The sequence below is a fragment of the Apostichopus japonicus genome, chromosome 9 (genome assembly GCF_037975245.1).
Source record: "Apostichopus japonicus isolate 1M-3 chromosome 9, ASM3797524v1, whole genome shotgun sequence".
Taxonomy (NCBI): domain Eukaryota; kingdom Metazoa; phylum Echinodermata; class Holothuroidea; order Aspidochirotida; family Stichopodidae; genus Apostichopus; species Apostichopus japonicus.
The window spans coordinates 28,058,593-28,082,925 of NC_092569.1; the positions used below are offsets into that span (position 1 = coordinate 28,058,593).

Genomic DNA, 24,333 nt, shown 5'->3' on the forward strand with positions numbered 1-24,333 from the left:
TAAATGACCACTTAATAATTACTTCTTCAATGACTGTAATGGGACCACGAAAACGCTTTGGGCCCTCATCCATGCAGCACGCCTTTGACCACCCAACCAATGGGTAATATGAACGCTAATGACAATGTAGAAGGGTACCATAATGCGTCTTGCCCGGTCCAAAGCGTGCTTGACCAATTCAAATGACCACTAAATAATTACTTCTTTATTGAGTGTAACGGGACCACAAAAAAAGCTTTGGGCCCTAATCCATGCAGCACGCCTTGCATCACCAAACCGATGGTTAACATGAACTCTATTGACATTGTAGAAGGGTACCATAATGCGTCTTGCCCGGTCCAAAGCGTGCTTGACCAATTCAAATGACCACTAAATAATTACTTCTTTATTGAGTGTAACGGGACCACAAAAAAAGCTTTGGGCCCTAATCAATGCAGCACGCCTTGGATCACCAAACCGATGGTTAACATGAACTCTAAGGACATTGTAGACGGGTACCATAATGCGTCTTGCCCGGTCCAAAGCGTGCTTGACCAATTCAAATGACCACTAAATAATTACTTCTTTATTGAGTGTAACGGGACCACGAAAAAGCCTTGGGCCCTAATCCATGCAGCACGCCTTGGACCACCAAACCGATGGTTAACATGAACTCTAAGGACATTGTAGAAGAGTACCATAATGCGTCTTGCCCGGTCCAAAGAGTGCTTGACCAATTAAACTGACCACTAAATCATCACTTCGTTTATGAATGTAAATGGACCTGCAAAAATCTTTAGGCCCCAGTCAAGACCAGCACGCCTTGGACCACATAACCAATGGGTCATAGAAAGTCCAAGGACATTGTAGAAGGGTACCATAATGCGTCTTGCCCGGTCCAAAGAGTGCTTGACCAATTTAAATGACCACTTAATAATTACTTCTTCAATGACTGTAATGGGACCACGAAAACGCTTTGGGCCCTCATCCATGCAGCACGCCTTTGACCACCCAACCAATGGGTAATATGAACGCTAATGACAATGTAGAAGGGTTCCATAATGCGTCTTGCCCGGTCCAAAGAGTGCTTGACCAATTTAAATGACCACTAAATAATTACTTCTTTATTGAGTGTAACGGGACCACAAAAAAAGCTTTGGGCCCTAATCCATGCAGCACGCCTTGGATCACCAAACCGATGGTTAACATGAACTCTAAGGACATTGTAGAAGGGTACCATAATGCGTCTTGCCCGGTCCAAAGCGTGCTTGACCAATTCAAATGACCACTAAATAATTACTTCTTTATTGAGTGTAACGGGACCACAAAAAAAGCTTTGGGCCCTAATCCATGCAGCACGCCTTGGATCACCAAACCGATGGTTAACATGAACTCTAAGGACATTGTAGACGGGTACCATAATGCGTCTTGCCCGGTCCAAAGCGTGCTTGACCAATTCAAATGACCACTAAATAATTACTTCTTTATTGAGTGTAACGGGACCACGAAAAAGCCTTGGGCCCTAATCCATGCAGCACGCCTTGGACCACCAAACCGATGGTTAACATGAACTCTAAGGACATTGTAGAAAAGTACCATAATGCGTCTTGCCCGGTCCAAAGAGTGCTTGACCAATTAAACTGACCACTAAATCATCACTTAGATCACTATGTATGTCGAGAAAAATATATAGAAATGTTTCATTTTCTTTACACGCGGGAAACTGTATATTTCTTTCTGTTCTACTGTGCCTATAATTCACATAATTGTATTAAAATTATTGAATCAAAATGAACATAACTTCAAATAATTATGAATTTCTTGTATGCTATATGGCAGATAACTAAAGTAATCGCAAATAATATAAAATTACGTTTTCAGTCCGCGTAATACACACCTTATTGTTGCAATAATAATAATAATAATAATAAAGGCTTATAAGCACAACTACTACAGAAAACTGTGTGCACTGCTGTGCTGGAAAACAACTAAATAAATCTCGAAGTAACGATACAAAAGTTAAACCTGGTCGAGATTTTGGCTGAAATCAGAACCATTGACAAATAAGCCTGTTTTAATTGCCTCTTAAAAGTAGCAGCATTTTGGACTTCTTTAAGGCTGTCAGGAAGCTTATTCCACAATTTAGGTCCAGCCTTCGCAAACAAGCGATACCAATAGACAGGTATAAGCAGACATATGCAGCATATGTACACCAATATATTTTATATTTAGAGTCTTCAAGAAACTGCCACTCTCTATAGTCATGAAGCAATAGCTTAAATCAAGGGCGTAGAAACCGGGGGCTGGGGCCGCCAGCCCCCAGTGAAAGATATGGGAAGGCGGAAGTATCATCCCCCCCCCCTCCCCCGCTTCGCTATCCTGTATATCAGGGAGTGATCGAGTCTAATATAACACTCAAAAATTAAATTAATATATCATGATTTTTTCCAATCTTATTCTCAACATGGTGATGACTTGTTTGTGCGAATGTGGATAATCATCAGTGAGGAACTAACTGCCCATGGTGCTCAGAACATTTTGGCAGAAAAAAAATCTCATTTGGAGCACCAAATTGCATCTAAGGCCAGGTGAAAATGTAAAATTATTTACAAAATGGAGTGGGTGTTAAAGTGTGCTATATTGCACCAAATTGCATCTGAGGCCACCTGGAAATGCAAAAAATATCCAAAGGGGAGGGGACACCCCCTCCCCTTAGACCCCTCCCCCATGCCGGCCATATCAGTCTGAGGCCACCCCCCCCCCACTCAAAAGTACCTTCCTACGCCACTGGCGTAAATGGATATACTCAATGGACTAATACAAATTCGAGCAAGTTTTCTGTATCGTTTGGCTAAAATCATGCCTCTGCCCTTGCAAAGCTTGCAAAAGTACCATCTCATTATATTACCCATAAACCAGAAAGTCGGATCACGTTCACCCTTTGATCTTTTGTAGAAATACTCTTATTCTATGTGGTTTATTTTAAACAAATTTGGCAGTCAAAAATGTCTATAATTTTTTTTTTTAAAACATAAAAGTTAACCACTTAAACATCCCTTTACGTCATAAAAAACATTAAAAGTTATGAATAATAGGAGCAAATGTGGCTCAAAATATGCAGTAATATGCATTAACACTGCAGGGTAACTTTAATCAGTTATCTCTTCTAACAGCTTCTAAATATAGAAGACATGCAATTTTAACAAACTGATTATTATCTAGCTGATGTATTGTGTAGGCCTACATTGGTAAGTATATATAAAAGGGAGATTCTGGCGTGGAGAACGTGACATGTGTAGATGCAATGTCTTCATACCATTCAACATCCACGGTAAAGAATAATCCCTCTTCCTGCTTTTACCTCACCCATTTTCCTTGCTCCCCTTTATCATCACAGACTGTGTCCATTCACACTGACTTGAGACCATAAAAATGTTGTATTTCTATGACGTTTCGTGTTGATTCATAATGAAGCAGAAAGGCAGAGTATTAACAAGGAAATGCTTTCAATTGAAAAATATGTCCCTTTGATTGCTGAGCATGCCCTAATGGATAAATGGTCACTTTTCCAATTATAATGAAAGTTGTATTGAAAATAATGCAATTGGACTAGTTTCAGAGGTTTGTAATGGTCTATGGTAATCTGGATAATTTATTGTAGACAGCTGCTGAACTTGTACGTTTTGTATATATATATATAGTTATATATATATATATATAGTTATATATAGTTATATAGTTATATATTATAACATACAGTACAGTCATCCATGATTTTCAAAGGGACTATAATTATAGAAAACCATGATTAAGTCAGAAAATAGACTTACCTCTGGTCAGAGAAACTGATATAATAGTGAATATAAAAAGCTTCAAAATGGTGGATTTACTAAGCTCCATCTTTCTCCGTTCTGGTTTTGAGTAACAGCAGATGATATCTTAGATATAATGTTCTGAATTACGACTTAGTGAATTCGTCCCTAAATATTACCCCAAAGCAGAGAGTTGCATCAAATTCAGCTTCCCAAATGGACCAAGAGCAGACGCAGAATGGCTGTTAGGCGTATTTCAGTTTAATGAATGTACCTCGTTAATCTCGGGTGGTGTGTTGTTTACATCAGCAGGGTTAGGCTAAAATCCATATTTTCTTTATTCATTTAGTAAGTACATCTCAGTAGGAACAATGTGCCTTGTCGATATTTCCATTTAGTCGGTCGTTAGCTTGCAAACGATTAATCATAAAGATTTTTCAAATTAAAAAGTCCCTCCTTCATGTATGTATGAGGTTTATTAAGATTAATATTGCACAAACGGGGCATCTATATTACCATACTCGCTGCAATAATGAATAGCAGTAACTAAAAAACAAACCTTTGTGTCGCTGCCTGCTATATGTTTATGATTAATCATTAAAAATGAAGAAAGGACCAAGTTTAAGTTAAGTTTTAACGTAAAGCGTAATAACACGTCATATATTTCTTCCCGGACTTATGATTCTTGATGGTAACGCATTGCCATTGGGGAAATAAGTTGATCAACTTTGTATAGTGTTCTACAGTAATATCATTTGTTCTTGCCTGCGCTAAATAATTAGAGGGTACGATTGAGAAAAACTGTTTCTTTTTTTTTATTCAAGGAAGACTTAACTTCTTAAATGAGTTAGCTAACATAACCAACATTGTATTTAAAGCTCCTCAGATCTGGAACTCTGGCCATGAGTTGCCGCATAAAGTATGTACATAGCGTTGCTAACTTTACACTCATTACAAATTATATTTTTATCTAAGTATACCTACATTTTCAAGTCTTTTCCCCACAAATCTTGATCATACGGCTCGCTTCAGTCTGGTGCGTAGTGATGCGGATACGTTGGGGGGGGGGGTCTTCTTAAATTTGTCTAATTGTCTCAATCCATCAATTTTCTTTTCAGAGTATGTTCTACTGTACTCTTTGTGATTTAATAAACTGTTTCATTATTTCACATTTTTTTATGTCACTCGACTTCTGTTTAATTGTATCTCATAGCATATCGTTTGGTTATTGCGATTGATTGAAATAAAATTGAAATTAATCTTAACAAGTAACGTGTTGAAACACAAGATGGAAATCTACTTTTTCTATAGTCTTTTCTTTTCTTTTTGAGACGGAGAGAAAAGAAGAATAAATGTCAAAATAATGCTGTTGAGTTATTTGGACATATATGACTTTCCATCAGTATTTACTATACATCAGGTATATTTGATGAGCTAACACAGCATTAACTTTAGGCTTCAATAAAAGTGTAAAGAATTAGCTGACAAAACTACAAAATACTGTAGTTCAGAAAATTAAAGTTATATTCAATTGTAGCATGATAGCATATGTTATTATACAAGACACGCGCACACTCTACTATTTATTGAATGAAATGATATTAATTTAAGAGTAACTGAACTGCATCGAACTCATGTAAGTATATAACAGTTTTATTCAAAAGAGTTTAATAAATTTGATTCGGTATCATACTATATCATGTTCGTACAGTAATAGGCGAGATTAAAGAAATAAGAAAAGTATGATAACTACAAACATGCAAATAATCAAAGCCCTCAGAAGGGACTTTAGGCACCTACCCTTTTGTGAAAATACATATTATACTGTACTTATGATATCATTCCATATAGATTTTATATCCACTCAACAGTACGGTCGTGTTTTTCCTTCGGAATATTTACCGCGACGTTATCACAGACCGCCTGCGATCCACTCACTGGAAGATTCGAGGTTTTACCAAGCCAATATAAGCTAAAATTAATCATATATCTTGAAGCCCCTTCCCCCTTGTGTGTTTTGTCCAGTTTATTTGGAAATTGTCTGTATAGAATATCAAAAGATTGGGGGAAAACCCAAATAAGAATTTCGTGAAAAAGTTGAAATTCCCGAAGAAAATAGTTACATTTTTCAATTTGTAAAAGATAAAATTATCAATGTCCCATTGAACATTCCTGTTGGAAAGATTCCCAACCCCCTCGGGATTATGACGGGGTGTCCTACGAAACTGCTTCACCCTCCCCCCCCACCTCCCTTCCCCTCGCCTTACCAACTTTGAGAAGTAAATCAACGCCCATGCATGCACGTGAAGTGTCACAGCAATCACGCAGGAGCTAATGTTAATTAAAATGAGTTAATGTTTGTTAACTACTACAATGCTCTAAACTTTGTGAACAACTACAATGTTCTTCTCTCTACATCCACCCCCCCCCCCAACACACCATCTTGTTCTCCTTCTTTATCGTTCTTTCTAAGGTAAAATAGGATCATTGTACTATCACTAACGAATGCAGCTAATACATCTATAGGCCGTGGTTATCTGATGGCGTTATATGTGATATCCTCACCTATATTTTCAACTGGGATTAATTAGCAATGCTTCCTAATTTTATACAACTTTTCTGTCAAAATCATCATTTAGTCATTCTTCTGATTGGGCACTATTACCAACCATCATCATATGAATTGGATATTGCAAGTTGTTAGATTTAAGATCCTCTTTTGCTTGTGCATGGTTTGTAAGTATCACCATGCACCAAGTTATGTATTACTTATACACCTACTGTAACTCGATTCTCACTGAAGTCTTAACTAATCAATCTGCTTCTCAAAATTAGTAAATTATAAACCAAACATTTTTCCCATCACAGAAAATTGTGTGTGCCACAAATTTAATGTACCTTGTTTATAACGTAATTTGCAAACCTTTCAACTTAGCCTTATTTCATTGTTCTTTGTGTGGTAATGGGTACGACTATCATGTTTCCAGATACCTCATGTTCCCATAAACGGTGGAGCACGTACGGCGCTTGCAAAACGAAGATGAGTAATTCAACACCTTCAAGTCAAGTAAAACTAGATCAGGAGAGAAAACGTTAGTCATGAGAGACGTGTACGAGGTGAGAAGACTTGGTGATGTCACGAATCATCCTTTGCGAGATGGACACCAGTCTATTGCAGAGTACCGATGTAGATGTAGATATAGTGAAAGGAGAATTGAAGGCAAGATATTAAGCCATTTCTAATTGTTTTCCCCACTCAAAAGACGAATATTACAAAATCATATCAACCACACTCCTTTCCTACCTGAGATAATTTACTTTTATTACGACGCTACCCCGGGAATGTGGGGGCCGCCATTGAAATATGAATTGGCTATAATCCGGGCTCGTTGTGACGTACTATTACTATACGGACAACTAGGCATATTTCACGTTTGGCAAAACATTTGCTGTGCAAGTGCAGTGTATAACTAACACAAAGTAACATTTCGCTAGTAAACATTTAATATTCAGTATTGATACTGTATCTCTCAGAAAGTCAGAATATGAAAACAATTTGAAAATTTGCCCTGCTTGTGTAAATGTCCAGACCTGTTCCTTACGATTATGAACCATGTTTCAACGCGGCAGAATTTACAAGAAAGTGAAAAGAATGGACTTAGCTATGACGATAAGAACCAAAACGTAGGCCATGACGAACAGCCTAGGCCTAATGAGGTATTGTTACTGCTCGTTAATAGTTACGGACTGGTGTGACTGCGGTTTGCGCAACGTTATGCCGAAACAAGAAGAGTGCATTTCTTGAAAAATTCTGGTTTCTTCTTCGGATGTGAAAACCAAAACTGTGTTTTCTTTACTCGGAAAGAATGAATGTTACAACCGAACGCCCGACAGTACGGCATTTTGTTGGGCTTCACTTCGAGTAACGTCGGGCCTACATGTAGGCTACGTACGTACGGCACATTTTTCATATGCAGTACAACGTACCTAGCCCGGCCCTACACAGTATAAGTATAGCCTTGCATACGCATCGCGTCTGGATGTTGAAGTTAAAAGCAAGTTGTCTGGATAGTACGTCATCCGTGACCCAGGTCACATGCATTTGCATATCTATGGCGCCATTCCAACTTTCAAAAGGTCGGTACTAAATTTTAGATAAGTTCTTGGGATCAAGAAGTGGTTCATTTTAAAGCCTATATTTAAATCAACAATTAGGATCATGATTGCGTGCTACCTTCAGCTCCTCTTTAAAGCAGCAATTTGCGTTTTGTCGCCGTTTTCCACTTTTTTGACAAGTCCATCTAGTTTTTTACATATATCAATCACAAAACAGCAAACTAAGATATTACCCAAGGTTTTTCTATGCCAGAAACGTTAATTGGCGAGTAATTAAGGACATTTCGCACATAATGAGAAAAGTTTCCACCGACAAATTACACATTTAATAAAAATCGCATACAGTTCCCCAACCCACTAGTTTGAATTCAACCAATCAGAGATGCAGGTTAAGTAATGAGCCGTTCCTAAAAATAGGTTTGAAAAGTCGAGTTGGTTACTTGGTACAACCAGCGAGCTGGACTCTAACAGCTCCCTTGTACAACTGCCATAAACAATCTACACAAATCAAGCATGGTGTTGTATTACGTATTGGCCAATGACGTTTGTAGCTTTTAAATATTCATATTATGGGCGAGGTTTATTTGGATCCCAACGGAAAATATCTTCGAGAAAAACAAAGTTGAAATGTGTAAATTTTTCGACGTTTATGCCACCATTTGATATTGATTTGAATAGATAAGCTATATGTCGTTATGGTATCGTGGAATCAGTGAGGTTGAGAAAAACCAGAGAAAAAGGACGAAAGATTAATATATAGAAATGTTTCATTTTCTTTACACGCGGGAAACTGTATATTTCTTTCTGTTCTACTGTGCCTATAATTCACATAGTTGTTTTACAATTATTGAATCAAAATGAACATAACTTCAAATAATTATGAATTTCTTGTATGCTATATGGCAGATAACTAAAGTAATCACAAATAATTTTAAATTACGTTTTCAGTCCGCGTAATACACACCTTATTGTTGCAATAATAACAATAAAGGCTTATAAGCACAACTACTACAGAAAACTGTGTGCACTGCTGTGCTGGAAAACAACTAAATAAATCTCGAAGTAACGATACAAAAGTTAAAACTGGTCGAGATTCTGGCTGAAATCAGAACCATTGACAAATAAGCCTGTTTTAATTGCCTCTTAAAAGTAGCAACATTTTGGACTTCTTTAAGGCTGCCAGGAAGCTTATTCCACAATTTAGGTCCAGCCTTCGCAAACGAGCGATACCAATAGACAGGTATAAGCAGATATATGCAGCATATGTACACCAATATATTTGATATTTAGAGTCTTCAAGAAACTGCAACTCTCTATAGTCATGAAGCAATAGCTTAAATCAAGGGCGTAGGAACCGGGGGCTGGGGGCGCCAGCCCCCCAGTGAAAAATATGGGTTGGGCGAAAGTATCATTCCCCCCCCCCCCCCGCTTCGCAAGTCAGAAAAACCCTTTTTCATTTCTATATCCTGTATATCAGGGAGTGATCGAGTCTAATATAACACTCAAAAATTAAATTAATATATCATGATTTTTTCCAATCTTATTCTCAACATGGTGATGACTTGTTTGTGCGATTGTGGATAATCATCAGTGAGGAACTAACTGCCCATTGTGCTCAGAACATTTTGGCAGAAAAAAATCTCATTTGGAGCACCAAATTGCATCTAAGGCCAGGTGAAAATGCAAAATTATTTACAAAATGGAGTGGGTGTTAAAGTGTGCTATATTGCACCAAATTGCATCTGAGGCCACCTGGAAATGCAAAAAATTTCCAAAGGGGAGAGGAAACCCCCTCCTCTTAGACCCCTCCCCCTTGCCGGCCATATCAGTCTGAGACCACCCCCCCCCCACACTCAAAAGTACCTTCCTACGCCACTGGCGTAAATGGATATACTCCATGGACTAATACAAATTCGAGCAAGTTTTCTGTATCGTTTGGCTAAAATCACACCTCTGCCCTTGCAAAGCTTGCAAAAGTACCTTTCGTTTGCCTATACATGGTGTCTTAAACTACCAATTTCAAATTAAAGCGATACTTACCTTTCATAAAGTTGTAGGCCTATATATTATTTGAAAATTAAAAAAAATAAAAAAATAAAAAAATAGATAATTCCCATATTAATTTAAAGGGATATTCCAAGAGCAGATAATGTTAACCTTGTGGTAAGTGGAAAATATATATTCCAAATTGTTAGGTGAAAAAAAACCCATCTCATTATATTACCCATAAACCAGAAAGTCGGATCACGTTCACCCTTTGATCTTTTGTAGAAATACTCTTATTCTATGTGGTTTATTTTAAACAAATTTGGCAGTCAAAAATGTCTATAACTTTTTTTTTTAAACATAAAAGTTAACCACTTAAACATCCCTTTACGTCATAAAAAACATTAAAAGTTATGAATAATAGGAGCAAATGTGGCTCAAAAAATGCAGTAATATGCATTAACACTGCAGGGTAACTTTAATCAGTTATCTCTTCTAACAGCTCCCAAATATAAGAAGACATGCAATTTTAACAAACTGATTATTATCTAGCTGTAAGAAGCTTGTGTAGGCCTACATTGGTAAGTATATATAAAAGAGAGATTCTGGCGTGGAGAACGTGACATGTGTAGATGCAACGTCTTCATACCATTCAACATCCCCGGTTATGAATAATCCCTCTTCTTGCTTTTACCCTCCCATTTTCCTTGCTCCCCTTTATCATCACAGACTATGTCCATTCACACTGAGTTGAGACCATAAAAATGTTGTATTTCTATGACGTTTCGTGTTGATTCATAATGAAGCAGAAAGGCCGAGTATTAACAAGGTAATGCTTTCAATTGGAAAATATGTCCCTTCAATTGATTGCTGAGCACCTAATGGCTAAATGGTCACTTTTCCAATTATAATGAAAGTTGTATTGAAAATAATGCAATTATAGTTTCAGAGGTTTGTAATGGTCTATGGTAATCTGGATAATTTATTGTAGATAGCTGCACTTGTATATATATATATATATATATATATATATATATATATATATATATATATATATATATATGTATGTATATATATATATATATATATATATATATATATATATATATATATATATATATATATATATATATATATATATATATATATTGCTTTTGTCTTTGCACACTAACATTTTAAAATAATATTTTCTTATTACATACTCACTTTTGATGTCCTGTTTATAAACATTTATATTTACACTGGAAATATATAAATGAAATGAAACTTCAATATTTATATATATATTTATATATATTTATATATATATATATATATATATATAGTTATATATAGTTATATATATATATATGAAGATGAAATTCGAAAACCATTATTAAGTCAGAAAATAGACTTACCTCTGGTCAGAGAAACGGATATAATAGTGAATATTAATAGCTTCAAAATGGTGGATTTACTAAGCTCCATCTTTCTCCGTTCTGGTTTTGAGTAACAGCAGATGATATCTTAGATATAATGTTCTGAATTACGACTTAGTGAATTCGTCCCTAAATATTACCCCAAAGCAGAGAGTTGCATCAAATTCAGCTTCCCAAATGGACCAAGAGCAGACGCAGAATGGTTGTTGGGCGTATTTCAGTTTAATGAGTGTATCTCGTTAATCTCGGGTTAGGCAAAAATCCATATTTTCTTTATTCATTTAGTAGATAAAAGTCAGTAGGAACAATGTGCATTGTCAAGATTTCCATTCAGTCGGTCGTTAGCTTGCAAACGATTAATCATAAAGATTTTTCAAATTAAAAAGTCCCTCCTTCAGGTTTATTAACATTAATATTGCACAAACGGGGTAATTATTACCATACTCGCTGCAATAATGAATAACAGTAACTATAAAACAAACCTTTGTGTCTCTGCCTGCTACATGTGTATGATTAATTGATTGATTGATTTATTTGTTTAATCACGTGAATATATACAATGTGATAGGAAGTCCTCTAAAAAACCTTCAGATGGTTTAACAAAGTAGAGGACTCCCTGTAAAGAAAAGGCAAAGTAAACTAAATATATAAGAAAAAATGAACATGTTCAATTAATAAGATGCAATAATATTTTGAATAAAGTTTCTTCTGAATGATTTTGCAGAAGGTTTATTTGTAATATTGTCTGATAGAGAATACCATGTTTTGATTGTACGTGCCCTTAGTGATAACATCCCCATTGTAGAATTATACCTGTTATAATGTGCATTGCCTGAAAATCTGGTATTGTAATGATGAATATCACTGCTACATATTAAGTAGTCATTAAAAGCATTTGGTAACAGTCCATTCCATGCCTTATAAGCAAATGTAGCAAGGTTAACCTTAATAATGTCATCAGTTTTTAACAACTTAGAACGCTTAAAAAGAGGATTTGTGTGGTCCCGTGGTTTGGCATATGTTATATGGCGGACTGCTCTCTTCTGTGTAATACAAATAGGATTGAGATTGGTATATCTAGTACCAGACCATATGTTACAACAATACGTAATATGTGGCAGGACTAATGTCTGATAGAGAATCTTTAAAATGTGTTGTGGCAGATAATGCTTAAGCTTAGCTAAAACACCGGTGTTTTTTGCAACTTTTTTACAGACAGTTGTAATGTGGTCACACCATTTAAGTTCATGATCTATATATAGGCCTAAAAATCTAGTACTATTGACTTGTTGTAGTCGTTTACCATCCATAGTAATATCAGCATTCCATGTAAAATTATTAGAAGTATTAAAAACTATATAGTTTGTTTTATCAATATTCAATGATAATTTGTTGCCAGCGAACCAGTCGCTGAACTTGTCTAACTCAGCCGCATGTGTTATGTGAAATGTTATTTAAATTCAGTAACATCTCATTCTCATCTTTCTCACATCATGATCAATTCTTTTCAGATGTGCTGAAGGGGTAGGGTACAGAAGAGCGCAGAAAGAATGCCGACTTCAGATTGAAGACTTGATGGAGTGTTCTAGTGGAGCAAAAACTGTAAGTTGCTTCATTTACTATAAGTGGCAGTAAAAGGCCCTCTGCCTTGTAATTAACAAAATCTATCGTTAGAGTATTTCAATTAGATGCACAAGTAGTGTCCGATTACAGGATAGGATTCCCGGTAGCATTTTGAAGTGCACTGCAAATTTTCATTGGTCGTCCGAGAAGACCAAATTTTTCAGCTTCGGAGTTCGTCCGACACTCCGACAGATAACTAGTTGTTCACATGAAATTCAGATCTATTGTATTTTGAAGGGAAGTTGTACTGGCTCAAAGCCGGTATTCTTGTCACCAAACCTAGAAAGTCTCTCTCCTACATTGTACATTACATATTGATCATGCTCTATTTTGGTACTTATGTTTGGAGAACCAAACTTTCTGTTTTAGACAACCAGAAAGGTAAGATCACAGGCAGAGCTTAGTTCAAGTGGATGACTTGTTGACTAGTTGATTTTACCAGTGATTTGTTGGACTTTCTCCTTCCCAATTTGATAATAATTGATGGGTAATAAAGTGCATGATCACATTCAGAGATGGACATGTCTGCATATGTAAACAATGATTATGAACCCATCGGATTTGAGTGAGAGTTCAGATATGCCCAAATCTCAGCGCTTGAAAAAAGGGAAGATAAAAATATGCCCTGGAAGTTGGAGGGGAATGGGGATGCACCGGATCCAAATTTTTGGATCAGGCCGGAACCGGATTTTGCCCTATAGTGCATGAAATCTGGCCGGATATAATCCGGCCGGAACCGGATTTTTTCATTACACAAATGAAAATCATTAATAAGAAGTAAAAGTGTGAAACAAGGAGTATTATTTTGGTTGATCTTTAGAAACAGTGGGTCAGACCATTGAGAAAATTAAATTAAACATGTTAAACCTAATTTTTCCTTACTTTTAACGTTTTTATTAAATTTTGGAAATAGTTTACAATGATTAAAGTTAATACCAACATCTTTTTAAGGAATAATTCAGGCCAGATTTTGAAAAAGATCCGGCCGGAACCGGATAATTGCTCACTATCCGGACGGATAGTCCGGCCGGACCGGATATCCGGTGCATCCCTAGAGGAGTATGCTATTATGGGATATAGTGTACACAGTGGTGATATGCAGAATGAAATGCAATCCTTCAACTATTAGAATAAATTATTCGATTGCTCCAGACAGCCCATCACAAATTGTGCCCGTTGAGAAACGAACACGAGTCAAATGAGATCTCTGTTGCTCTGGAATGATTAATGTGAGAACGTGTGTGTTTATTAATTGGTCCTTACACTCAAGTGTGAAAGCCTGGGGGAGTAAAAAACTTTGAAAACTTCCAGGGCTGCTTTCAAAATCTGGGGAATGTCCGCAGGGTAGCTATGAGAGACTTAAAGAGCATTTGAACACTATAGCATTTTAAAAATATGATCCATACTGCTACAGTACATGACAATATGTACCTCACGAAGGTTGTGAAATTTCAAGACAAATATATCCTAGCTTGGCATCAGCAGTTCTTTATCATTTCTGGGGGGGGGGGGGGCTGTAGGCCTAATTACTACAGTTGGTAATTAAGCATCCTTCTATGGTAGCTTTCACTAATGTACAATATTCATAATATACTTACAGTTCATTATCAGAACTGTTTTATTCTTTATCGTTAGTGTATGATCCTATCGTTTGGACACAATTAGAGTTCTATTGTTTGAAATGCTGTCAAAATTCCCTCTGTAAAACTTCAAAGGCTGAAGAGATGATTTGGGTATTGCACAGTTTGTATGTGATCCCTCAAGTAAATCAAGTTCTACATTAGGTCTTCCAATTGTAAATTTGGCAATTGAAAAGTTTTCCATAACATGAGCTATTTTGCACTTAAAAATGTGTCCCCTGTGATATGTTAATAGTTATCAAAGTTCAAATGAAGAGGTCATTATTTATTTCACATATGTTTCTTTTACAGAGGGAAAGACATCGCACCATCCTTAAACAGAGACAAAAATTGATACGAGAAGGAACATACAAGATACCAGATTCACCAAAAACATCGATAGTTTAATGTGGGAGGTGGCATCTCGGTAGTACCTTGCAGCTTGGATTTAGAATGGCCTGATGAGACGGTTAGATTGGATGTCAAATGGAATCAAAATGGACTAGTTCATTCTCACGGAAATATGCCAGAAATATTATCATCTATTGAACAGTTAGATTGGGTCTGGTAACAATTTGTTTTTTTTCCTTCAAATTTAGGATATTTTCAAAGAAAATTAATTTCCTCTTGAGAGTCTAGAGAAAACGTTTCATACATTTCCCGTGAGAAGTGAAGTGTGGGCACTGAGTTTAAGCTTAGAGTTAACAGAATGTCTCCTTGTGGTGGTTGCCTAATGATTAAAAATGTTATGACATTGTTTGTATTTACACATTTCTGTTAAAGCTCTGTAGATTTTAGATGAAATGTCTAAAACTTAAACAGCTGAACCATTTTGTAACCATGTGACAAGTTAAGCTCAGATCGTCTAGAAATAACAAGATACTAAACACATTTTGTTTCCATGATGTTATGACTTAAATGACAACAATGTATTTCAGGAGGTAATCCATTTTGGCTTCACGTCTAAAGAAAAAGTCCTACCAGCTGTACGAAACATATATGTAAAAGAATAAATGAATTCGTACCACAAACGTTTGTTTAATTTTATGAAAGTGTTTTTTCTTTGTTTTTTGTTTTTGTTTACCAGTGACATGGTTTATGTTCTGATATTGTACACAACAATAACAACAACTCTGCCTTCCTATTGGTAAGGGGTTACAATGTTTTTGTAATGGTGATCATCACTGGAAGACAAAGTGGCATGTATTCTCACATGGAAGGAGACAATTGGTTGCCATCATTGACATAATATATTATATAATTATATAAATATTGACATAACATAGCCTGATCCTCTCCAGTAGTTAGGGTTTAGGTTGTGAAAGGGACATAAGAGGCACATAACAACACTTTCCCTGCCTCATGACATGTATTCTACAGTCATAGATTCCACTGGTTGCATATAACTTCACCGGGAATGTGGTAGCTATGAGATCAGGACATTTACTTGTAGAATATACATTCAAGGAGTACCATAAGAGTTGAGCGCTACAAGGGAGCACGTCACATGACCCTCCATGGTTGCTGCGTCTTTTTGGCCTCTCCTAATTGATACAGTCGGCCCTGATTTATGCATGTGACGATGGATACCAACATGACAGGTAGCATAGTGAAACTAACCGTACCAGTGAGTTAAAACAGGCCTAAGTTACTACTTCAAGGAACACCGCCGCCCCTGAGTTCCGGTCTTCATGAGCCCAGAAAGCGCGGCTCTTCGAACAAAAGGTCAGATGCACCATTGCTTGTAAGTAAACAACCCTGGAGCGTTACGGGCATTTCCCGGCAAAGAATTGCAACATTACTACCCGATGTTAACACGACGTAACGAATAGCTTCAAAAGTTAAAATACTACTCAAGATCAGTTACAATATTAATGAGCTTGTTTCTCGATAACTTTGCAGTAATATCATGACTATTATACCACATATTTTAAATGTTCAATACAAAGCACTGTACAAAGAAGAAACTAGATCAAAGTTCTAATAAGTATTGCAGGATAAGATGTGTCTTGATAGTTCAGTTTCAAGTGAATTGATTGTACGAGATTATTGTTGGAAGCTTCTTCCACAAATGAGGGGCAGCCCAACAATATTTTCGTTGTTCTGATGCTCGGAACAGTCAACATCGCAGTATGTTAAGACCGCAATGATCTTGTTGGACGGCGTTCACTAAGCATTTGATTCATGTAGCGAGGGGACAAACCTTGAATTGTCTATGTGTGTGTCAGCCCCCCCCCCACCCACTCCTTCCTACTAATAGAAATGTCTGTCATTTAAAGACTGAGAAGTTGGTCGTTAGGTACATGGTGGTTTCAAGTTGTTCCTTTATTATGACATGGCTCTTACGGGGTTGTGGGCGTGGAGCCCCGAAAGACGTTCAGTTCCTTTTATTGTGGTCCTTTCATGGCACAGTGGTACTGACATTTAGAAATTGGTTGCATTAATTTTTAGCTTTGCTAACCCCATCATTTCTTGGTCAATGCGAGCAATGTAAACTATGAACTACTTCAAAGTTTAAATAAAATAAGTAAACGGAAACATTGAACGATGTTTACTGAAGAAAAACGAAACAAGTGATTTGTACCTTGAATACTTTTATTGTGCCATAGGACTATGCCCATCTTTTGTGGTCTGCAGACCAGTTAGAGAGTTCTTGACAACTCTGTGAGGGTACATGTAGGGCACAGTTTTGTCTTGTTGTGGTCTGTGCAGCATATTATGAAAACTTGTTTGTTCTGTGGGAGTTATGGAACATAACAACTCCCTGGTTATATTCAACGACTCCACAGCCATGCACACCCCTCTTTTGCAAAATTCTTGATTTGTTTATACAGCCCGTCCATAAAGGTTGATGCCCTATACCTAAATCGGTCGGGAAAGTTGGAATTTTCTACCCCACGAAACAAGGATTTTATCAAAGAGGGAGACTGAACTGTGGTCATTGAAACCGACTCCTATATGAAGGGGCTTCTCTCCCTCGGCAACATTTAACTTATAAGATGTAAATGGTTCATTCGGGCCGAGGTCTATATAGGAATATATCAAAACGCAAGTTCCCTCGAGTGATTAATGTTGGTGGCTGAACGTGTGTGGAATAGGTCGGGGAGAATGAAGGATGTTATACAGGAGTGGGACTACTGGTGTCATTGAAGTCGAACCTATGAAGGGGAATTTGGGGGAGGGGGTCGGGAGTTGTGGTCGTCCCCCGGGAAGATATTAACTTTGCAACACTATAAATGGTGTATTCTGTGTCATATTTAGGTTATAATTTATATTAATATAAGAAACTCTAGCTAAAGACAAGATTGTGCTAATAAATAAAAATAATAATAAACTCCAATATTTCATTGCCTGACTAAGTGAGGTAGAGACCTGAACTTTTATGGGAGGGCCAGATGCCAATGAAATATTTTGTAAAAGAGGGGTGCTACCGTGGGGCCATCGAAGCCAACTCTCGTTTCTGAGGGTCTTGGGTCCTCCAGAAGAACAAAGAAATAGAAGTCATATGGTGCTTATTTAGACTATAATTTAGTTCTTTATAAGTAGCTTTATAGGGGAGGTTGCGATAAAAAAGTAATAATATATTCAAAATTTCCCATAACTGATTATATAAAGTAGGGACCTGAATCTTTATGGGACGGTCAGATGCGAAGAAAGTCAAGGGCGGCGGAACAGGGGGGGGGGGGCACGTGCACCCCCACTTTTCCTCAGGTTCCGCCGCCCTTGAAGGAAGTATTGCGTAAAGGGGGGGGGGGTCATTGGAGCTTTACATATGTAGGGGGTAGTTAGGGGTTTTCCCAGAAAAGAATGAAACTGTAGACACCCAATGGAGCATTTGGGAGGCATATTTAGTCAATATATCAGGTTTATATCATAATGACCTCTAAATACTTTGATTTTACTAACAAATACTCTGTGTGAGTCTGAAAATGGGGGATGGGGGGAGGGAGGGGCTTATAAACGTAGTAATGGTCCAATTCCTTCTCGGATGAATGCAAAAATCCCCTGACTGAGCCATTTTTGCCATCGTCTCCCCTCCCCCCCCCCCATACGCATGCCTTATTGTATTTAGCCATCATAAATACTGCCGAATGAATAATCCGATCAAACCTACTTTAGTCCAACAAATCTCAACATTTTTTTCTTTAAACAACATTTTCGTTACCATACCAACATTCGGTCTCTACCGGTTTTTGTTAGTTTGCTTATCGTACTTCTCTGAATTCGCCACCACTTAGCAGTAATTTATTAATATTTAAATGGCTTTGACAAATTCAAAAGCACCTCCATAATTAATTATATTTTATTATGAAATTATTTGGTACTTTTATTGTTTACATCTCCAGTGCTTCTTAGAAGCTAATCATATGAAAAAAGGGAAATAAACATTAATAAATAGTACTCAAAAGCAGTCGATACGGTAAAGAATTAAGACACATATATTACTCATTATCTTTTAAATTACAAGAAGTTTACATTGAACGTATACCATATAGAGATAAGTTAGGCAAAATATTTACATGGTGACTCTTTTATTCAGTTAATATTCTTCTTAAGTTTTTTATTGGTCCTTATATCTATTTTCCTATATTTTGTATTCCCAACACACAGGACAAGGTTCACTGTAATATAAGTTTAATGATGTAACAGTGCATTGCCGTCTTTTAGCTTTGTTTTTTTTTAAACTTTTATATCCATTCAATATTCTTTTGTCTTTCAATTTGTATATGAAAACGAGAAATCAAATGGGTGTACACTACTCTCCTTTCTCAGAACACACAAAAAAGTCAGAGTTTTTATCAGCACATTAACCTTGCATTTAGAGGTAATAATACTCTAAGTAAGGTCCAGTATGCACCATTTGATGTCGTAACTTACGTGGGCCAGGTCAGGTTCAATGACCTAAGGGCCACTTCACCGTCCTGGATTACAATTTTTATTCTTCTCTGGCTCTTCCATAAATCCCCCCCCCCGCCTCATCACCTTTGTAATCCAATTATGTCGGTTGTCCCCATTTTGTAATCTTCTTGTTTCTTAGAGTATATTATGATGATACATTGTTCTTCAGGCATATTATGTCGGGAACCCTTCATAATTTCCAGGGCCCCTATTTGACCCCGTGCCCGGAAACCATAACACCCATTCCCTTACCAATCTTGTCAATCATGCATGTCAATGTTTGTCAGTTATCGTCGAAGCAAAAGGGCACCTTTCCACAAGAAAAGTAAGTGTTCTTCGAAGATACTATATGTGTGTTGTGTTCATGTGACTCAACTTACCTGCAGAGGGGAGGGGAGGGGTGGGGAGGGGTGGGGAGGGGAGGGGTGGGGGAGGCAAGTGTCCTCGTTTTCTCAGTGGCTTTGATCCTGTACATATTAACGATGGCAGACATACAAATACATGATAGTCTGTGTGGGTATATCATATCCCTACTTTGACCCATCACCTATCCTGCCAAAGTTTTAAGTGGTTCCTAATTAATCCATCATGCTATACTTGACATAGACATAATACCTGTGAAAGTTGCAAGTCTTTGATTTGCAGAAATTTGCTTCCTTTGACCTTCTTACATATATGGCTTTGGAAATTACTATTGTTTTGGATGCAGCACAAAGAACACTATGATAATTACCAATATAAACACAGAAAGAGATTAATATCACAACAAATAATTTTCTTTTTTTTCATTCCAATTATCGTGCAGTTCTATTGAGCTTGATATTTCCGTCAGTCAGTTTACTTCTTATTTGGATTATTTACTGGAGTTGTTCCCGATAAGTCGGATATGCATAGATCTCTACAGATCTGTAAATGTAGGCTACACATTGATATTTTTGTTAAGTTCTGTCTCACTTCCACGCGATGTTTTCCGTAAGTTGCAATCCATGGATTTATTTCTTTGTTTATACTGACTCTAGATCTCTTGATATAATTTTGCTTTGCAGATCTTATGAGACATGTTACCTTGTGGCGCCAGAATCGTTATAAGCTACTCACATATAGTTCTTCTTAAAAAGGAAGTTTAAACTTTTGTCTCAGTTATATGGTCAGAGTTGGCTCCATTGAGTACAACATCAATCTCCCATTTGCAATTACAGTCTGGTGGCTTGGTGGATAGCTACATGTGTTATATATAATACTAATATAGTGCTGTGGTAAATACAGCACTTATACCTATCCTGTAAATTTGAATTTTTGAGCAATTGTGTCATTAAACTAATCTTTTCTTTTCACAACATTTTTTCACATCACATCAAAACATCTTTTCACAAACATCTTTTCACAATACCACTACACCCCCTCCCCTCCACCATTCAAACTCAAACCCCCTCCCACCACATCTCGATACAATGACCAGTGGAAAAATAATAATAATAATTGAAAAAAATTAGATGTTACATAATGAATGAATTTTTTTTGTCACAATAAAGGAGTTATCTTCCAATCTTACATCCACAGAGAATTAATATTGCAGAGAAAGCGAATCCTGGAAATGAATACTTCAGAGATTGACAAATGTAGTCATTTACACATAGTATTATTTCGTCAGACTCTTACTCTGTGAGTCTATGCACAATCCTTTTGTTGTATCTGTGGATTACTTATTCCTGAATCTAGATCTAGACAGGACGGATCTTCATCTCAGTGTATTTGATGTTGTGAGAGTTTCCTGGTAGATAGCTCCAGGTTATACTAACAGCAGGTTGATTATCGACAGCATGATAATCACCATTGAGGTTAGAGTAGTGACAGTTTTTATACCACCACGCACCTTGAAACGTCACTGCGCAGTTCCCAGCATTGTTATTATCATTATCTCTGTCGTAGGTACTAAAAGCCTGGTTACGGTGATATTCCAAACCTTGTGAATCAAGCAGGTAGTTTGTATCTGTGAATGACAAAAATAACGAATCACATTATCAGTATGTACTTCTCTGACATTCATAGATTGAAAAGATTTTCATTTATTTTTATTTTCAATGTGACAATTTCCTGACGACAGCATGATAATCACCATTGAGGTTAGAGTACTGACATTGTTTATTCCACCACGCACCGCGATATGTCACTGCGCAGTGCCTATCTTTGTCAATATCATTATCTCTGTCGTATAGGTACTAAAAGCCCAGTTACAATGAGCTCCCAAACCTGCCAACTCTAACAAGTGGTTTGTTTCTGTGAATGACAAACAACACGAATCACATCTATATCATCGGTTTGTACTTTCATAGATTGAAAGGGTTCTATATAGTTTTTTTTTTTGTCGATCTTTTAAGATTTCCGATCGTCACAATCTTTTTCTTTCTTCGATTTATTAAACTGTACTTATTTACTTAGTCATCGTTATTTATTTTCTTAGTTATCTTGTTATATCTTGTTCGTTCCTTGTATTTTATTATTATAGGTATTTTATTTTACTTATTTTCATAGGTACCATTTTAGATGACTTTAATTAGATTGGCCACTAATTTCAAACGGGTTAAAACAATATTTCCGTCTTAAAATCACTTTTCAGCAATTTGAACTTTTAATTCAGAGATTCCTATTGTTAAAAAAGTGTTTCCATTTTCAATCTCTTTCAAATTTTGCAATCTCTAAAACAAACAGCCTGTTTCAATTCATCTCATCACTGCAATAATTTGAATGCTATGCCCCCAGACCCACACCCCTTACACCCTTTGAAGTTGGGGGATACTTATGTATTCCCCCCCCCCATCCAGGGTCACTATAGAAGTTTTCCTCCTTTTGTTTTTCGTCACTTACTAATGTTATATTAATAACCTGCACACTCACACACACAAATAATAGCGCCCTACACTCACTGGTCTAACGTTTTTTAACTATTGTAGGTATTTGATTTTACTTAAAATAATCGTCTAATCACTGCAATAATTTGCCCCTCCCCACCTCTTACGTCACTGTGAAGTTGGGAGACTTACATTAATAACCTGTACACTCCCACAAACAAATAAAAGCATCCTGCACTCACTGGTCTAACAAAATCAATACGCGTAAACACGACGAGTAAACTCTTTGAGAGGGGCGCAGAAAATTTGTCCACATGCTGCAATTTGTCCAGTTTATGTGGAAAATGCCCAAATAAGAATTTTGAAGAAAGGCAGAATTTCGGGATAAAATAGTCACATTTTTCAGTTGAAAAAGAGTTGAAATTTCCAATGTCGCATGAGCCACTGTGGTATGTGCTAAACCAACTTTCATCTTGGAAAGATCCCCAACCCCGCCGGTTTTTGACAGCAATCAATGTCAATGGCTCCAATTCCCCCTCCCCACCCCTTCGCCTCACCAACTTCAGAAGCAAAACAAAGCACCTGCAAGCCGTGGCGTTTCACCGCAATCATGCATAGTAGTTTTCGGTTGGTTAAAACAAGTTTCTGAACTAATACAATGTATCTCCACCCACCCCCCCTCTCTATACCCTCTCCCTATCTCGTTCTCTTGCTATTTCTCTCTCAGATGAAAAAGGGTCCTACTAAACACCTAGCAAATGCGGTTTATACTTTTGTAAGTTGTGAGTATCTGCCGTTATATGTAGTTTCCTATACTATTTATAACTACCAAGGGTAATTTAGCAATTCTACCTTTCCACGACTCAATTGAAATTATACTTGAAGGATGTTTTATTGAAGTTCATATTATGATTTTTTGTTAACATCATTTAGTAACTCTTCTAATTGCAGCATTTGTCACTCTCACCAACCAGAGTATGAATTAGATATCGCAACTTCATGATTAAGTAATAGTTCCAATCACAGGAAAAGTTTTATTGTACCATAACACCCTAGTTGGTTTCTCATAACTAGTATATAATGAATAACCGCATTGACAGAAGACCGCATCCCACACTTTTAACGTAACTTAGCAACTAGTTGCCTTTTCATAACTATTAAATATTAACTAATTATTCCAATCGCAGAAATGTTTGTGTCCCACACTTTTAAGGTACCTTAGCAACCATTTGGCTTCTCACAACAAGTGAATTATTAACTTATAATTCCCCCCTCCCGACCTTGCCCGATGGACATGTCTGACAGCAAATTTACCTATCATCCAATTGCTATCTACTATTGCACAATTTTGAGATATGACAAACTTGAGGAAACAGGAGACAACGCTCAAAGACCTGTTTTAATTGTGCATAAACCAACCTGTATTTTGAACTGTGGAGTATGCAGCCTACTAAAATGATGGTGAGTAAATCAGCGCGAGTCAAAATAGATCAGGACCAGTGGCGTAGCTACGGGGGGGGGGGGGGGGCTTGTCGGCTCCCCAGTCGCCCTCCCACTGGGATTTTGGGTGTCGAAAAAAAAATTACATGTGTGAAATATATATCATTGGTCTGAATGGTCTCGAATCTCCATGATGACCACTCATGAACGACCCTTCGACCACGGACCGGCAGTAGGCAATAGTTGCTGAAAAACCTGACGTGACATAGCACATAGGCCGAGAAGTCTACAGTAGTCGCACTGTACTGAAAACGCATGTTAACGACCATTGAATAATATAATTCCTGCCATAGGCGTAGGAGCCTCATTTGATTTGGGGGGGCTGTAACGACTTGCCCGAAAAATATAACCAAAATTTTTTCGCGCGCTCCGCGCGCGTTCTACATGTTAATGTGCATATCATATAGGCATCCATAAGTTACTACACCTGCCAATAACATAAAATCATTTTTCGTGTTATTACCCTTCTATATTGGTTATAATTATTGGGGAAGTCCTTACAATAATAATGATAATAATATCAGTTTAACCA

The 24,333-nt window shown here is 37.0% G+C and overlaps 3 protein-coding genes across 11 annotated transcripts in view; 1 reads left to right on the top strand and 2 right to left on the bottom strand.

The window, feature by feature from the left end:
* The window catches only part of LOC139974371 (NADH dehydrogenase [ubiquinone] iron-sulfur protein 5-like), a 47,762-nt gene extending 32,174 nt beyond the window's left edge, over positions 1-15,588 (top strand). The window contains exons 3-4 of the mRNA XM_071981478.1: positions 12,823-12,913; positions 14,866-15,588. Coding sequence (XP_071837579.1) covers positions 12,823-12,913; positions 14,866-14,961 — 187 coding nt within the window. The 3' untranslated portion in view covers positions 14,962-15,588. The remainder of the gene's footprint in view (positions 1-12,822; positions 12,914-14,865) is intronic.
* Positions 1-24,333, bottom strand: part of LOC139974369 (fibrinogen-like protein A) — a 132,133-nt gene that overhangs the window by 91,636 nt on the left and 16,164 nt on the right. For 3 of the 9 annotated variants that reach the window (XM_071981456.1, XM_071981459.1, XM_071981468.1), the window contains one exon: positions 19,863-21,442. The exons of 1 other annotated variant lie outside the window; for it this stretch is intronic. In XM_071981456.1, the coding sequence (XP_071837557.1) occupies positions 21,174-21,442 (269 nt within the window). In that variant the 3' untranslated portion in view covers positions 19,863-21,173. Of the gene's footprint in view, positions 1-3,809; positions 4,023-11,290; positions 11,497-19,862; positions 21,443-24,333 lie in introns of those variants that run through there. 5 more of the 9 variants (XR_011795464.1, XM_071981462.1, XM_071981466.1 and 2 more) reach the window with 5 other exon arrangements.
* LOC139974370 (ryncolin-2-like) overlaps positions 1-24,333 on the bottom strand; it is a 109,960-nt gene that overhangs the window by 24,752 nt on the left and 60,875 nt on the right. The gene's annotated exons all lie outside the window — the stretch shown is intronic.